Genomic DNA, 18,129 nt, shown 5'->3' with positions numbered 1-18,129 from the left:
CACTCATAAGTAATGCAAACACGACATACATCAACGGATAAAGTGCATTGAAGGATGGGACGCAATCAAACTTGATTGGTGTGACGATGAATCCGACTTGTGAATCAGAAAAGGTAAAGGGACGTCTTCATTTGCAGAAAGTAGATGACACTTTTCTATCCGTGCTTTTCTCTTTTTATGTATTTTCTTTAAGTTATGAGCATAGTCACAACAAATAACAAAAAGTTAAAATGATGAAAACAAAAAAACTCGTTTTTTCTCATTTTTTATAAAAAAGCTAAAAATGCATTTTTCTCATTTTGTTCGCATTTTTATAATGTTTCTTTCTCATTACTTTTATGTTCTTTTTACTTCAAATTTTAAAATTTAAATTAAATTTGTTCTCTTCGTTTATATCATTACTAAAATATCATTTTCTCAAATTATTTTTTACATTCGTTGTCAGTTTTTCATTTATTCTACTTTTTCATAATTTAGGGTAAAAATTTTCTTTCATAAAAAAATATTGATTTTTTCGTTGAGATTTTCAACAGAAAAATTTCGCCGTTTAAAACCTGACTATGGTTTTGAAGGGATATTTTGATGAGATAAAATAATTTTTTACGGGGGCCGTATAAATCTTTTACAATGTTTGAGGACTTAGCATCGGGATGAAAATTTTCACAAACATTACCAAAACAAATTCCAACTCTATCAAACACCCTTTGATTCAAATGAGAATGATTTATGTGTTATTTGGTAACACATAAAACCATGTTATCATAGTCTAACTCAAAGGGTATTTCAGTCATTTTACATTAAAAAAAAAAACTCAAGTCTTGGCCATAATATATAATCTGCTGCGGATTCAAAGTGTTTTCATATAGGGTTCTTGCCAATTTTAGATCTTCCCTATTCTACCCCATTCAAGGTTTGGCTATTTATTAGATTAGATTCATGGGGCGATAGATTTCCCCTGGGACTTGATGATTGCGAATGACATACTACTCTGTAAGGCTACATGACTTACCATTAAGTGATCTTTCTGCAACATTAAGTTGTTCTTAAGTCGCTCTATTGTGTCATTTGCTGCAGATGTAAAGCAATACCTGAATTCTGTAAAGACGGCTAACTTTTCTTCTTAAATCATGCAAACCAAAGGATGACAAAGCTTTAGGTAGTACTCAATTGCAACTTAGAATATATGAAGGTTGAATAAAGTTTATGAATCAAATGTGTTGCATGTAGCAGGTACAGAAGTCCAACTACTAAAGACATCATTCTTGATGAGTTGGAAACGCAGGAGCCCATTAAGGTCTTACACTGCATGGTTGCATCCAATTGAGTCCCTAACAAAGTTTTTGTATTGTATTCAAATTAAGATGACATAAATATAGTTCGGCAATTCAGTTAATATTAGGAAGACCCACTGTCCCATTCTAATGGAGTTGAGAATCTTGAATTTTATAGTTCTCATTCAATTCTAATGGAGTTGAGAATCTTGAATTTTATAGTTCTCATTCAATTCACTCTGGTTAAAATGCCTTGAACTCACTGCATTAAGCCAGCAACATTGGCTATGAGAAGTTACTGCTTTTGACAATTCTGTTACTATATTCGTGTTGGCTTATCCTGGCAAAATCTTGGTGCTTGTCTAAAATGTTCGTTCGGTTAAATGTAAAGCTGCCAATTTAGAATATGAATATCGTGCTATGCTTTAAAATTTAACAAGTAGCCTAACTTAGAATCTGATCAAACAAAGTATTAAATATACTCGTCAACACAAGATTGTTGTTTAGGAATTTGGAATTTGTCAACCTTCCATAAGCATCATATTCAGTATAATGTCAAAGATGTTGTTGGCACACATGCTCAATGCAAAGCCTAGTGACATAGCCTCATCAACAAGCTGATCAATTCTTATTCTATTACAGTGATACAACTTCATGGGAGAAAAGAAAATGCAAGCAGACTGCTTCTTATTTGTCCACGATACCCATTAAGCTGGTTTGCTGCAGAACCATAAGAACTACGAAAGACCTGTAAAGCTCAAACATGCACTGAAGATTTTTCAGAATTTTCAACTTATGAGCTTTCTAGTGCTCAAAGTTCAAAAAGATGCAGATTCACAAGCAAATATAGGAAAAAATGACAAGTTGATCGAATCTAACTAGCTGAAAAGCAGGCAGGCCACAAATGCAAGTTGATTCCCTTATCCATTTTTCTTTTTTCTGCTTGAATTGTTAAGAAAAAGTGTAACTCTTAGTACTTTCGCTTTCTTATCTTCAAACTAGAAGAAGTGATGACATTATCATCTGCCTTCAGTCTGGCCTCAAGTGCATCTATTATCTATGGACTCCGGTTTGGTAAAGAAAGTGAAGATTCCGTCCAAATATGTGTTAATATGTGTTCGTCTGTCCTGCTTTGTTCTTCTTCTTTATGTTGTAAGAATGACTTCCTACATGTCAACCCCAGCAACCAGTAACTGCACAGAGAAACCATACAGTTTTGGTCATCCGAACAAAAACCAGGTTTTCTAAAGTGTTTCAACCTGGTTTTTGTCATGTTACCCAAACATTAAAACCAGGTTTTCAAAACTAAAAAAAAAAGGTTTTACAAACCAGGCTTTGACAAAAACCATTTTTTGAAAGGGTGTATCCAAACAAAGCCTTAAACTGATTCACACAATGTTATACACAGTTTTTTTTTTTTTTGTGATATGAGATGCAAATATACCACATACATTAATTTTTACATATCTGAAAGATGTGTCTTTCAATAGGAAATTTATAAATTTAAAATTACAAAAGCCCTCTGGGTAGCCGACGTATGCTTTATTATTATCAGAAGCAAGTTGAGGTGTGTTTTGTAATCTTTTTTTATTTTCATGAACAAAAGGAATCTCATATTTCAATGTGATATGAATATTGGAATTTATCTCCAATTTTCGTATTTGCAGTTAACAAGAGAGAGAGAGCCGCCGACAAAATTGAAAATTCGATAGTTAAAATTGTGACAAGAAGTCACAAGAAACTATAAGCAATGAAAATCAAAATGAAAACAAAATGCAATACAAACGGGTAAAAAGAGAGAGAGGGAGAGAGAGAGAGAGAGAGAGAGAGAACCATTCAAAGCTCTGCCTCCCCTGGCGCCTGTTTTCCGGGGAGAAGAGCGCGCCTGTTCGCTTCCTCCATCAACAGCCAACCTCCTTCGCCAACACCCACAACTCTCTTCGATCCCCACTCCTCCGCCTCTTCCCCGCCAAACCCGATCACTGCTCAAATGCCTCCTCCATCTACCTCTTCCCCTCCCGTTTTTCAATTCCTCTCCTTCTGTCTTCCCTCCCATATCTCTCCGGCGCCGACCTCATGGCCCGCGCCGGCCACGTCCGCCTCCTCTTATCGATGCTCGCCCTTGCAGTGGCCGCCGGCCCTGCTGATGCTTCCGCGGTTGTCGGCGTCAACTGGGGCACCATGGCCTCGCATCCGCTGAACCCCGACATCGTCGTCCGGATGCTCAAGGATAACGGAATCACCAAGGTGAAGCTCTTCGACGCTGACGACTGGACGGTCAGCTCGCTAGCTGGGACAGGCATCGAGGCGATGTTGGGCATCCCCAACAACCAGCTGGAGAGGATCGCCAAGAGCTATGGCGAGGCTAAGGACTGGGTGAATGCCAATGTCACCAGATTCCTCCACAGTGGGGGCGTCAACATCAAGTCAGTTCCTCTTCTCTCTCTCTTTCGGTGGATTGAATGATTTATAGACAACAGGAAATAGATTTCGTTTAGGTAATTTCCCTAATTATACTTATAATAGACATGCATGTGTGGTGAGATTGTCTCTTCAATAAGGTGATTCAAACACACTATGCAAATTTTGTGTTTTCTGCAGTTATTTTCCAGTTTCCTTTCTTTTCATCCTACCAACGATTGTTGTTTTCTGCGAATCTAAATTGAGGGTTGAATTTGTCATGGTTAATGGCAGGAGGCAATTAAGAAAATGACATCAGAAAATGGCTAGCCAAGCAATTGATTAAGCTCTTTTTGTTTAGGTTCTTCTGTAAAAAATTATAGCTGTTAGAGTTTTAAATGTTCTCTTTAATTGCATTTTATTTCAAAGTAATTCTAATGTTCTATTTTTTGTTTTTTCCCTTGACGCGCTCTTCGAGTCTCACTAGTCTCCGTCTTGGCTTTCCTTTTTCCTCTTAGCCGTCAGGAACCTAGTACTGCTTTCTTTCGATGGTACATGCCTGAATTTGAGAATTTCCATTCTTAAACTCACCGAAGAACGACTTTTGTAAAAGAAATGAAACTAGGATTAAGAATGGTTTCTTTTGACTACTAGACTATTAAGTGCTTATACGTTTTATAATAAATTTAGTAATAGTTTGGCACCTAGAATTGAAAACGGGGAAGAGCTGGAAGGCGGCAGATTTTGTAGGGGAAATTTGGGCACGGATTGTTCGAAAGCAATCTAGCATGGAATTAACCACGCGAATTGCCTATTTGTCATACTCAGAATACCTTTTGTAGCAATACGTTATTTTTGTTTGATATAATCAAGTTCCATTTTCCGTACCTTTTGTGTATAAAGAACATTCTTATGGAGGGAAGTTTACTTGTGAAATACAAAAGGTGCGAACGGCTGAATGCACAAACACCATGGAAAATGTCGATCTATATGTTAACTCTGTGGACCATCTCAAGGAGAGCTCGGTGTTGGTGCACCTTAGCTAGCTGGTTGTAATTATCTGGTCCTTGTTGAAGAGGCTAAGGACTTCGTAGTCGAGATGCATTTTTAGAGAACAGGAGAACTTGTGGAGAAGCAAACATTGCTAAAGTATGCCAAGTAATAATAAGAGCATGCAAGTTTTTGCTACGGCCACTTTAAAGTGTAAAGTGGAGAGAGATAGGTAAGTGGTACTCCATGTACCTAAAGGGAGTTTTGAAGAGGGGAAAAAAAAGGTAGGATAGATGAATTTCACTCTGTTTGCGAGGATTGATATCCCCATAATTCCCTAGGTAAGGGTTGAGTTTTACTTTTGATGATGAGGGTGAACCCCTGACTGCCAAATCTTACCTGAACAATGTAATGGAAAAGCTCAGACCATAAAATGGCAAGGTTAGGACTTGATCCAAGTTCTTCAACCTGACACCTTTCCTAGAATGGGTAAAACTTTCATCTTAGAAATGATCTCTCCCTATCCAAAGTTACCTTAAAATTAAGAGAAGAACTGCCTCCTTAAAGTGAGGGAATTACTTTCATCGTCAAAATAAACCCAAAAAGGAAAAGAAAAACCCAGTTATCATGATTCTTTTAGTTCGAGGAGGGACAGAAGGAATAGGGCAAAGGTTCAAATCATGAAATTTTAATACCTTAATGGTTAATAGGGTTAGAAAACCCTACAATTAGGGGGATGAGAAACTTAACAAGGTTGGGGTTAGAGTAAGCTGGTATTCTGCAGATCCATATCCCAATCACAATGTATTATGCAGAAAAAAATGCCATACATTTGGTACAAAAGAATGGAAAGTGCAACGTTGGTCTAGTTTGAAGTAGGAGGTTTAGATCTAAATGGTTTTATTTCTTGTTATACCAACATTGTTTAAATTTTACTAAGCAAGCATTTAGCCACTTTTTGTTATGCATTAATAGTTATAAATGCAGAAAATTTTTGCACTTTTCTTCTGCTACAGAATATCTAATAAGCTAGGCGCCCATTAAACCAATTTTTATTACACATTATTTAGTTGTAAATGCAGTAAATCGTTTGCACCATTGTTTGCCGTAGAACTTTCCACATGTTTATTCTTTTGAGTCTCCTCTATGCAGGTATGTGGCAGTTGGAAATGAGCCCTTCCTAGAGAGTTACAACGGGACCTTCATCAACATTACTCTTCCTGCACTCCAAAATATTCAGAAGGCCTTGGACGAAGCTGGTCATGGGGACAAGATAAAAGCAACGGTGCCCTTAAATGCTGATGTTTATGATTCTGGTAGTAACGCCCCTTCTGCTGGCAATTTCAGGGCAAACATTCACACCCTCATGGTTCAGCTTGTCAAATTCCTTCATTCAAATCAATCCCCCTTTGTAGTTAACATCTATCCTTTCCTGAGTCTTTACCAGAACAAAGATTTTCCTTTTGACTTTGCCTTCTTTGATGGGCAATCGAGCCCTATAAATGACAAAGGTGTTAGTTATACCAATGTATTTGATGCCAACTTTGACACGCTTGTTTGGTCTTTAAGGAAGGCAGGAGTTCCTGATCTGAAAATAATTGTTGGTGAAGTTGGGTGGCCAACTGATGGAGACAAGAATGCTAACACTGCTAATGCTCAGAGATTCTATAGGGGTATTTTGAAAAAGCTGTCCAGTAATAAGGGGACCCCTCTACATCCCGGCCATATTGAAGCTTATATCTTTGGACTCATAGATGAGGATGTCAAGAGTGTAGCTCCTGGGAATTTTGAGCGCCACTGGGGAATTTTCAGATATGATGGCCAACCAAAATTTCCTATAGATTTCTCTGGCCAGGGAAATGACAGGTTTCCCATAGCAGCAAAAAATGTGACATACTTGCCTGCACAATGGTGTGTCCTAGACACCAGCGTGAATAACCTGGCAACGCTTCCAGGTAACATGGACTATGCTTGTCAATATGGAGATTGCACTGCCCTCGCTGATGGTTCATCATGCAGCAACCTCGATTCAAAGGGGAGGTGTTCCTATGCGTTCAATATGTATTTTCAGATACAAGATCAGGATGTGGAGGCATGTGTTTTTGGGGGATTGGCAAAAATCACGACAAAGAACATGTCACATGATGGCTGCCTTTTCCCAGTCCAGATTGTTAGTCCAGCCAACAAATGCTACGCAATGTCACTGATGGGAGTAGTAACCGTAGCATTGACAGCAGCTGTTTCCATGGTGTTACTCTAATAAGGTGGTGGATAATTGGTAAAAAAGTAACTGTTTTAGTATCCCTCGCCCTGGTGTTGTGGTTCATTGTTACAGTTATCAGTTATTACACATCGCCCTTAAAGTGCAGGGGTGCATAAGCCCAAAAATCAAGTCCTCACCACCTCATTCTGCAGCCATTTGCAGAAATCCAAGAGTTTAATTCAACTTGTTGGAAACGTTGAACTGAGTTGCTTAAGGCCTTTGATAATGGCCTACATGGCAGTGGAAATATGAACCACCATATGAAGGTCTTGTTCTGTTGTATGAGATAAGCTTTTTCTAATTCATGTATTAGTCAAAGGCCAACTACTATGAGATGAGCATTATGGATTTGTTTTTATTCTCAATTGTACATTTTCAAAAGCCAGTTATTACTTAATGATAGTAGCAATAATTTTACTATCGTTACTGTTACTGTTATCTGTTTGGTTGGGAGGTAGGGACATCTAAAGAGGTCCAAACTTGAATTTTTTATTGCTTATTTTTGATCCAAGGCTCTTAGGAGCCCTGAGTTGGAGGTATCTCATAGTTTTCTCAACACTGTTTGCTGTTGGGAAGGATTTTATTGCAGTTTCTCTGGGAATTGTCTAAGCATTGCAACAAGGATTGCGTTGAGAACCACATTACGATGGCTAGCCACCAGGGGATGTTCTTGGCAACCAGATATGTTCACGCTCTAGATCACGTTATAGCAAGTGCTTTACAATATCTAACCTGGCCAAACCAAGGAAATTCATTCTGTTTGACGTCAACGACTTCCAAAAATAGCTTCAAAGTACAAAGTTATCTGTTGGGCTCCTCTTCAAAGCTTAATTTGTCGAAAAAAATGGTTTTGCCAACGTGCGACTTTTGGATGTGAATTGCTAAAATACAAGCCTCCATAATTATGGATAGGAGAAAAGTTGCGTGGCCTAAACACTGTTTGCACAATAAAAAGTGGTGCTCACACAGTAAGGATTGAAAGTATGAATTAGCAAATGTGTTCTTAAAAAGGGTTGGCGAAATGGGTGGTGTAAGGCCGTAAGGGCAGCTAATATCCATTTAGAGTCCGTGAAGTTCAATTTGTTGTTGGAGACTATACCTTTTGACAAATATAATAAATTCAGCATTAACGGCACCAGTGGTCTAGTGGTAGAATAGTACCCTGCCACGGTACAGACCCGGGTTCGATTCCCGGCTGGTGCAATTTTTTTTCTCCGTTCTGGATTCACGATTTTTTGAAATTCCTGTCCTGCTTCTTACTTTATGTGAGCTAAAGGCATGTGCCGCACCAGTGGTCTAGTGGTAGAATAGTACCCTGCCACGGTATAGACCCGGGTTCGATTCCCGGCTGGTGCAGCCTTTTCTCTCCCCTTTTCCCTTCTCGATTCACCATTTTTTTTTTTTTTGAAATTCCTGTCGTGGTTCTTGGTTTATGGTAGCTAAAAGTTGAGCCGCATGCCCTGCCGCAGTACAGACCTGGGTTCGATTCCCGGCTGGTGCAGCCCTTTTGTCGACCCTTTCCCGTCCCCACTTTCTGAAACTTCCTTCTTGCTTCTTGATCCATGTGGACACTCTTTTAAGACGGCCATGAACGTGGGTCCAGCAGCACATATTGTATGATGTTCTTTGTTTTTTGGTGTTTTGTTGGCGTTTCATTGTACCAACATCAATTCGGAAGTGTATAGTTTTGAGAAGTGTTTCACATTCACAAGGTCATCCTCTGCGTTAGCTGATCAGCATTCATCTGCTTTGAATCAGCTCATCTGTTTACTCACCTGCATGATCTCTAATTATATACCCTGTTCCCCCATTCACTCAAACATTTAGTTTGCTGCCTACATTAATCTCCCATTGTTCTTTCGGAGGAGCGAATCAAGATTGAAACTCAAGGTGCTTCCTACCTTAAGGAGAGAACCCGATTTCTTTGCCAAAAAGAAGAAAGATTTGCAAGAAAAAAAGAATTTGTTGATCGAGAAAACTCACTTGTCTGTAATTAAAGCCATTTAAAAACTTGCCAACTTGAGAGTTGCACTTGCACCTGCATTACATCTTTTTTGTGATATTTGATTACCATTCTTTTACTTCCTAACAAAGTATTTCCAATTCTCTTACTAATTAATAATAGTACTATACTAACTACTCTCAAGGAATAGCATAGTTGGCAGTTGGGGTTAGGTTTGAGTGGCATATTTAGATGTACATAAAGGCAATGGTGGAGCCAAGGTAGGGCTTGCATGGCCCTGGTTATTTTTTAAAATTTACATGTAACTTTGAAAAAAATTCACTTGTTTTATACAAAAAATTTGAAAAATGATATTTCGATCCTAGTCAAAATTTAAAAACTTTAATTCGGCCCGCCTCATGAAAAATTTCTGGTTCGGCTGACAAACCCAACTCAATGACGCACTCTACTTGTCCTCCTCCCCTTGGCCAACATAGGTTGCATCTATAATGACTAATCAGTCACTAGTATGGTACCCAAATGAAATCTAGTAATACTTAGAGACTCAATAAAAGTGGACCCAGAACCACACTAGAAAATGACAAAACCTTCAAACCAGATCCTGAGTAGTACTCTCTTTTAAACCTAATCAAAATGGCAAAAGAGTCTAAAGGCATCAGTTCATGACAGCCATCGGCAAGAACTTGGTCAGCCTTTTGTATAAACAAGATGACAGTGCATGTGATATTCAGGCATTGTAGTCAAAGTGGCATTAAAATGTGCATGAACCATGCACAACTTTGTGTCCTTTAAAAAGAGTTGGTTGCTCGAATGTTTATATCAGTAGTTATAGCGGAAATACATGGGAGCTGGTGTGGGCCACTGGTGAGGCCAGCCCACTAAAATTTTCATTGAAAGACTCAAAGTCACAGCGTGATAACCCAAAAATTTATATTGAGTGCCTGTCCTCGACCGCGGCCCGTGATTCAAGTGTCCCTTAGCCAAAAAAATGTTAGCTCCCCCACTGGTGCAAATCATACAATTAATGAACACATCCATCAGCCATACGATTCATGAACGAATCAAACATAACCATAACTATTGTTTCCCCTATTCGTAACATGCCCTTCGATTCATATCGTGCAAAATAGTTCTCACCATCATAGTTTTTTCTTTTTGTTTTCAGTTTCGCGCTGATCAACTCTACAAAAAAGAAAAACTCTGCGAGCGAGCTGACGACGAGACATGTCTGATGATTTTCTCTGGCAGGACAGAGCGCGTGATGTTTGCTAAAAGAGACGCAGATAAGAGCTAAACGATGACGCTGACCAACATCAAGCTGCAGAATTAATGTCACTTAGAATCGTCTACCTTTTAACTTCAAATTTATTAAAGGGTTTTCTTTTTGGGTTTGAAGGGGCCTACCTTTTGCCTATAATTTCAATGAAGTAATTTTATCCGATGTCTCTGGAAAGACTACCATTTTTGTTCATATATATATATATATATGCCTCTTAAAGAGAACTTGGCAGCAATTTTCCTTTCCCTTTTCACCATTTTTCATAAATGAGGACGCCTGCATTGAAACTACAGCCCCACAGTGGCGTCGCCGAGCACAAGCAGAGCTCTTCTTTCGCCACCAAATTAACAAGATGGAGATATGAGAGCACCAACGTCAGTGGCAGTGCTGTGAAGGCTGGCCTACTGATCTACCATGGCTGTTGAGATTCGTGACTGCTTCATATGAATGCAAAGAAGCAGATTCAAGAGATTATGGATGTAACTACAGCTTGGCCTTTGGAGAAGGCATGTGGCTATCTTAATAGGTGGCCGGCATTTCTGCTCCTGTGTTAAAGAGAAACTAGACTATTTTGTTTTTCACTCTTCAATGCATGTCTTTTCACTCTGTGTCTTGTCCTGAAGCTTGGAAGAGGTTGCCTGTTGGATGTCCAGAGAAGGTGACGGAGAAATTAATAGGGGATCAGCGTACGTGGTTGCTGCAGAAAGCAAGCAGATATTTTGTTTCTCCGAATTCAGATAGCTCGTCGAATATCATATGAAAATTTCACATTCATTCTCTCGGAAGAGATCTAGAACCCCATAATATGAGTGTTTCTTTTTTGGTTTATCCCTTCTCTCTCTCTCTTCTCCCCTCTAGATATATATTCTGGATCCTACACAGTTGACATTCGCAAGGAAGCAGACACTCAGGTCAGGAATAAAAAAATAGACACATTGATTTTTGTTAAAAAACTATTTTTAAATAGAATATAAACATCTTAATATGCTTATAAAGACTATTTTGATATAAAACATGCTTTCATTCAAGTTGTTTTAAAGAAAAATATTGTTTTTTTTATTATCAGGGGCTGTGAACTTTCACCATTAAAGTCTTAACAAATAATCAACTTAGTATAGGTTGCATCAACCCATTCTTACTATCATATCAATAAGGTTAGATTGCAAAAAAAAAAAAAAACCAGCTTGGCTTTCTGCAACATTGTCTACCACGATCTGAACCTTTAATTGAGAAAGCCAAGCAGTTAAGCCACAAGTTTTTGAAACTGATGGCAGCCGTTGGAACTCGAAAGTCATTGACTGCCCGACACCAATATAAGAAATCTTAGGTTTTAGAGGCACCAATATGCAATTAACTAAATTATGTGGAGGGACCTACATATATAATAAAATAAAGAAAAAATCAAATTTCCGTGTCATGTGAACAAGAAAAATAAAAAGCCAAATCAAATTGTATATGTTCACAGTGAACGCACTTTTGAAACAATTACGGTTTGGGACAACATGGTACATTCATGTGCGACTGTCTAACACCGATAATTTCCCTCCTGCAAACATGGGCTCCACCCATCCTTCAACCACTAGACAGCTGATCAGAGATAACAAATCCCTGACTTTAAAACCTAGCCATGCACTACAGTTGGTGCCTCTCATTGTAAAGACAGAGACGGGTGTACTTTCTAAAGATGTTGGGCATCTTTTATAAAGTATATAATAATATTTGACCAAGCTCAGCCCAGTGCTGTTCCACCAAAAGTAGTTCACCATTAATTAGCAAAATGTGGGGTGATGAAGCGCATTGACTTGGTCGCCATAAGCAAAATGTGGGGTGAAGAAGCCATTATTCTTTCTGATGCATGAACCAAGCAGCTCATGTCTCGGTCGATGGAAAAAGCTGGGAAATGGTTGGTGGTAGGTCGTAGTTGGAGCGTTCAAAATGATCCCACCGAAGGGAGAGTTTATGTGATTGGAGAAGCTTTCATACCTTTTTGTTTGATTGATTGCATCGCCCAGGCTCAGTTATTGATAAGATGGAGTTTATGGTTGGCCGTAGGAGAGGAGCCAGGATTTTTTTAGAGGCAGGTCGAACAATTCAACCTCTGGATCTGGATAGGACCAAATTGAATTTGAATCTAAACAATACACGATGCAACTAAAATTTTTTAATTTTTTCAATATAATTTTTTTTTAATTGGCTAGGGTGACGCCATGGCCTAGGTAGCCCTCCCCCTCCCTCCGCCCCTATGACGTTGGGGTTAGCTCTAAGCTGTGCTGCTTATGACTCGGTATGGCTTGAGTGGTTATGCTAAGATCACATGCAATTTCGGATTTGTTGAAGAAACTAACCAAGTCAGGCATATATGTGTAAAGAAAATACATGCCAGCACATTTTGGATATCAAGTGGATCGTTTAGACCATTTATTTCAAGGGGATCACATGGAGAACATTAAGTTGAAAATATAGAAGCCAAGTTGTTCTTTCAAGAATATAAAATATCATCAAAAGAAACAAACCTTTTGGTTTAGGGAAACTCATTTGTTTCTCTCACTTTTTTTTTCTTTTTCTGGAAGGCGTTTCAGAATCTTGAAGAATGGTTTGGGTTATATATTTGCAGTTTAATCACTGTCGTCTAATTTTCTTGGAATAGATGATCCGGATAATTCCCAACAAAGTATAGGGTGTAAGAGTTTGGTGGTCACCTGTTTTTCTATACATACACACACACATTGTTATATAGTGGCCGGGCCACATGACAGCACACCAGCCTCATAAAGTTCATTTATTTTTTCATTAACAATTTAATATATTTGATTGTTTATATATACAGGTGCCCCTAAAAAACATTAAAGCTATTGAATCAGTGTCCCCTCCATTCAAAATTTTCTGGTTCTACTAGTGTGTGCATATGTATATATATACAAGACCTTTAGTTTGTGTTTGGGAAGCAAAACCAGTCCTTTTTTTTCAAGTCATCATATATATATATATATATATATATATATATATATAAACCAAACCACTTGGGTAAGAGACAAAAACTAGGCCCATTAAAATTAATTATTAAGTTTTGTTTTTGCAAACTTACCTACAGACATGATCATAAAAGTGGTTTGGTGAGAAACATATTGATTAAGCTTGGTTGTTTGTTAAATAATATTTTTTAATAATAAAAAATTTAATGGCTCTTGTAATATCAAAACTTTGGTAGTAGAAAGATCAATTTTGTAACTGAAACATGATTTATATTAAATTAGTATTTATAAACACATTAGAATGTTCTTATTTAACAAACTTTTAAAACAAATTTAAGGGGTCTGGTTTTTAATCCGTAAGTGGTCTAGTATCTACCAATCTCTCTTTCTCTCTCTCTCTCTCTCTCTCTCTCTCTCTCTATATATATATATATATATATATATATATATATATATATATATATATATGTGTGTGTACACACCATCAAAAGAAATTGGATTCGAACCATATTTTGACAATTTTCTTTGGCATTAATTTTCATGACTAGATCCCAACTGCATTCGAAGGTAGCTGTATCCATTGTCCCAGTACGTCGGCAGGAAGCCCAACGAACGTGGACATATAGAAACCCGACGAACGTGGACATGTAGAAACCCAACTCCCCCGTCCAACTTAGTGGCTGTGCTGAGTTGAAGAAACCCATGTGCATCTGCTTTTGTTTCTTGTCATAAACGGGGTCAAGTTTGCCGTTGTGGGCAATAATCATACATGAGCTTGAGTTGCATGTGCCAGTGCACGCACAAAGAAAAAAATGGGGCATTTTTTATTAGAAAAAAAGTGTCCTCTTGAGTCATTTTACCGTTATATATATATTTTTTCATACAAAAACTTTTTTTTTCTATTCAAATGGGGGCATTTTTGTCATTAACTATATTGGTGCACTATATTTTCATGCACCAGTACGGCGTATATAACCAGGTTTGATCTTATACGTATAACTAAAAGATGCTTAGAAAGTGGGTAGGTTCCTAATTAAAGAGTCTGATTATGCTCTGCTGCTCAAAAAGGGGAGTGAACGGGGACACTTTCTTCCTCTCGACGTGAGCATGAAATTGTCGGCCTACCTACCAAAGAAATCTATAACTTTTTATGTCACATTGAATTCGGCCAGTTACCACTTTTCTTTATTTGTATTCAAATCTGAATTTGAATCTAAATATGTAAATATCAGAATTAAGGATATATCCGATTCAAATATGATTCCCTTCCTCTAAAGCGCCTACTCAAAACGTTACACATATCCTTGGTTCTCCTACTGGGAGCTTTTCTCTTAGTTTGGGAACTAGGAGTTGGAGTTTGGAATTTGTGTGCGTCTTCTAATCATATGTATATATCCTAGAAATGCATAGGTGTTCATTTGGAGCCCACATGAAATTAACGAGAACAGTTTTGTACTTGGGACTTCGAGTTATTGTTTGAATTATAGTCCCCTTCCTTTGTTTCTTTCCATTGAATGCGGTCGACTTTTTATCACGCAAGAGCCTCTAAAATTAGCTTGAGGAGTTCTCTAGATTCCTAACTTTCTTATGTGTTCCTTCTAGAGAGAAAACTTCATCACAAGCTTTTGGTCGAGCGGCATTAATGGAAAAAGCTTCAGACTATTCTGATGTATGTTAAAATAAATGAGAGGCCCCAATATATGAATAAGTAGATATTAATATATGTACACAAGCAATTTGAGGTTGGTCTCTGTAGTACTGGTACATGCCTCGTATGGTTAATGACTAAATCACTTTTGGTTAATAACAAAAGAGAGCTTAGTTAAAAGACTAAAAAAAAAAAAAATCTTTTTTTTTATAAATATTTTCTAAAATACCCATACTCCATACTTTTTTTGTCTTTGGCGTATATGTGTTGCAGGCACCGAGTCATTCTCATTGAAGCCTGCATGAGTTAATCCCCAATACTTTTTTTATTGGGTTGCAGTATCGAGGGACCCATATGTCTCTTTTTTTCAAATTTTTAGCTAAGAGAAACAGTCTTTCGTGTAAAACCGATCATGCCTTTATATCTCTAAAGTTCTGATTTGCTTTTAAGCTTAAATTTTTACTTAAGAGAAGCTGTCTGATCATGCCTTTATATCTCTAAAGTTTTGATTTGCTTTTAAGCTTAAATTTTTACTTAAGAGAAACTGTCTTTCGTGTAAAACCGATCATGCCTTTATTATATCTCTAAAGTTCTAATTTGCTTTTAAGTTTAGATTGACATACAATAATATGTCACTTTTACTTATTGACTGATGTATACCAGACAAATGTCATACCAGCCGTATCCAGCGGTAACGAAATGGCCAATATGGATCACAGTTATGGATTTATACATTCATGGTGAAAAGGGTCTCCTATATGCAACTTGCTCAAATTTCATTTTTCTGGAAAATGTGACACCATCTCCTTGAATGGCGGTAGGTGTCTTCCCAGATACAGCTTGTCTATGAAAAGGCAAAAAGAAGTAAAAAATTGATGCAGGGATAACAAGATAAGATATTGTATCAAGTTGGGTACGCATTCAAAAGAGGGCCCAAGAAAACAATGAATTCTATTAATGTGAATTGAGAGCTGGCGTGCGTTAACTAACCAGGCTGCATTTTTTTCATCTCCCTCATTTTAATGCAATGGTACTTTTTTTCATTTTTTAAATATGATATCCAAATAAATGCTCCTTTTGCACTGTTCAATTTATTGGATAATAAGAATAAGAACTGGGCGCAGAGATAAAAATTTTTTATGGGGAGGAAAAGGGTGAATTATGGTTTCAAAATTTTGACAAGGCAAAATATCATTTTTCAAAAATTTTATATAATATTTATATTTAAAATTTATACGTAAATTAAAAAAAAAAAATTAAGGGGTTGGCTCCACCTCTCATGAGAACCGTATGGATCCTTCGTAATAAAACCAACATTATTGAGCAACTAGTAAGGGCTCAGATTCTCTAGCTAGCTGCTCAAATTTAAAATGGTTAAACCAACACCCCCTCTCTCCACCACATAAAAGAAAAGGAAGAAGAAGAAAGATTTAACTAAAAATATGCAGTGGCAAAATATGCAATGAGAATTCATAAATCTGTCGCAATAAAAATTGCTTCAATTTTTAGAACATATTCATAAAACACCGTGTTAGTGTTCTTATTACCAAACATAAAACATTGCTCAAGGATATTTTAGTTTTAGAAGTTTGAATCCTCAAGCTTAGAAGTGCGACACATTAGATTTTTCTTTTTTTTTTCCACATGGAGAAGGATGCCCATGAGAATCGAACCATATACCATCGGTCATGCCTTAACGAGAGCTAGCTATTTATTAGACCAATATTTTAAGGTCTAAAATGCATTAAGTCAACATACGTAGTACCAGGGCCTATCCTTTGCAGCTGTTTGCCGGAACATATATATTTACTGCTGGATATCAATTTGAAATATAAAAATTTATTGTACATTTTCTTTGAGCAATCCAATTTACAAACGCATGCTCCTAAGTAAGCTCTATTGATGATGGAATGACTGCGTCCAGCTGGGCTAGCCCACCCCACCGGGCCTTAGTCAGGTCAACTTAGCACGACCTTGCACATGCATAAGAAAGTACTAATGAAGAAGCGAGGCAACTCAACCCAACCAAGTTACTTGAGCCTAGGCAGGTCACCTTGATCACTTTGAGGAGCCGAGATGGGCTCCTAATGAACACAGCTAGACCAAGTTTGAGCAACACGCATTAATATAACGAATAATTTGGCCTACGTGAATGGAAATGTGAACTCGCAGTGGGTATCGATGGGCACTCGGTCCAAATTCAAGAGCACACTTTGTTCACAACAACCACAAAATTTGACCGCACCCACTTATGCAAAATCATGTTATAGCGTACTTAGGGATGTCAATAGCTCAGATTGGGATCAAATATATCCTTAATCATATTTGCTCTTTCGGATATTCACATATTCGGAATTGAATTTAAATAAAAAAGGTCATATCCAAATCCAAATTTACAATCTGAATCAGATTTTTATATTTGTATCTGAATCCAAATCCAAATTTTGAACCGGATTTTGCCAACTTTCAAAGTTTAATAACATTAGATACAAAATATTTGTGTAAAAATGAATTCAATCTGAATCCGGTAAGACATTTATGTATATCCAAATTCAAATCATAATCCGATCGGATGCCATTTATTAAATCCAAATCCGATCCATTTTTTTATCGGATATTAAATTATTTTTCATATCCGATTTTTTCAAATCTAATTGGTCGGATATCCAATAATCATCAGATATATTGACATGGACCCATTGATGACGGTCACATTTTTCATAACAATAACAAAATAAAAAACACTTTTCCAAGAATTTCTCAGAACGACAAGAACCACAAAAAAAAAGAAAGAAAGAAAATGAAGCATAATATCAGCAGGGGACTGCTGTTTGATCTCCAAGGAGTGGATGTTTGAGAGCCACGTTAGCCACATATAACAAATAGCGTGGAATATTTTTCCTCTTTTGAAGTTATTATAATCACCAGGAGATCCACATGGCCTGTTGGGAGGTCGAAGTTGGGAGTAGAAGGAAGTTGACCTATCACCATTATTTTATTGAGCATCACCTCTCCCTTCCACGTGAATGGCCAAGTCAACTGCTAATTTCAAAGGGCCTGACAGTTGCCGCCACAGCCGTTCCTTCTCAACTTGATCTACTTCTATCTGTTTATGTATATGTCATTAGTTTTAAAAATGAATGTTAGTTGTAGGGGACGTAGATCATACTGTTTTCTGAAGAAATATCTTTCATATTTTCATAAATTATATGTAGCTGGATTAGTATCCTCTATATTTCGTACTAGCTAGCTTTAAATGCCATGAGACATGGATCGACAATTAGAGAAGCTAATGATGATAATGAATATAGTGTTAAATGCGTTAGGTCAAGCATTTGATGCT

General features: G+C 37.4%; 1 protein-coding gene and 2 non-coding genes across 3 annotated transcripts; all 3 read left to right on the top strand.

The window, feature by feature from the left end:
* The first annotated feature begins 3,043 nt into the window (after positions 1-3,043).
* LOC116256923 (glucan endo-1,3-beta-glucosidase 8-like) lies at positions 3,044-7,328 on the top strand. The gene is made up of 2 exons (XM_031633496.2): positions 3,044-3,697; positions 5,814-7,328. Exons 1-2 carry the CDS (start codon positions 3,045-3,047, stop codon positions 6,919-6,921), a joined length of 1,761 nt encoding a protein of 586 aa, XP_031489356.2. The 5' UTR covers position 3,044; the 3' UTR covers positions 6,922-7,328.
* A 728-nt stretch (positions 7,329-8,056) lies between these two features.
* On the top strand, positions 8,057-8,127 carry TRNAG-GCC (transfer RNA glycine (anticodon GCC)). Its single transcript has one exon. It is a non-coding gene; the product is annotated as a tRNA-Gly (tRNA).
* An 82-nt stretch (positions 8,128-8,209) lies between these two features.
* On the top strand, positions 8,210-8,280 carry TRNAG-GCC (transfer RNA glycine (anticodon GCC)). Its single transcript has one exon. It is a non-coding gene; the product is annotated as a tRNA-Gly (tRNA).
* The last annotated feature ends 9,849 nt before the right edge of the window (positions 8,281-18,129 follow it).

Source organism: Nymphaea colorata, chromosome 6 (assembly GCF_008831285.2).
Source record: "Nymphaea colorata isolate Beijing-Zhang1983 chromosome 6, ASM883128v2, whole genome shotgun sequence".
NCBI classification, from domain to species: domain Eukaryota; kingdom Viridiplantae; phylum Streptophyta; class Magnoliopsida; order Nymphaeales; family Nymphaeaceae; genus Nymphaea; species Nymphaea colorata.
The sequence above is the reverse complement of the archived record's forward strand: the minus strand, read 5'-3'. Positions and strand labels throughout refer to the sequence as shown.

Coding starts and splice junctions, on each gene's coding strand:
- LOC116256923 (XM_031633496.2), top strand. CDS start 3,045: ATGCAATACAAACGGGTAAAAAGAGAGAGAGGGAGAGAGAGAGAGAGA. Junction 3,698..5,813: donor AGTGGGGGCGTCAACATCAA/GTCAGTTCCTCT, acceptor TCCTCTATGCAG/GTATGTGGCAGTTGGAAATG.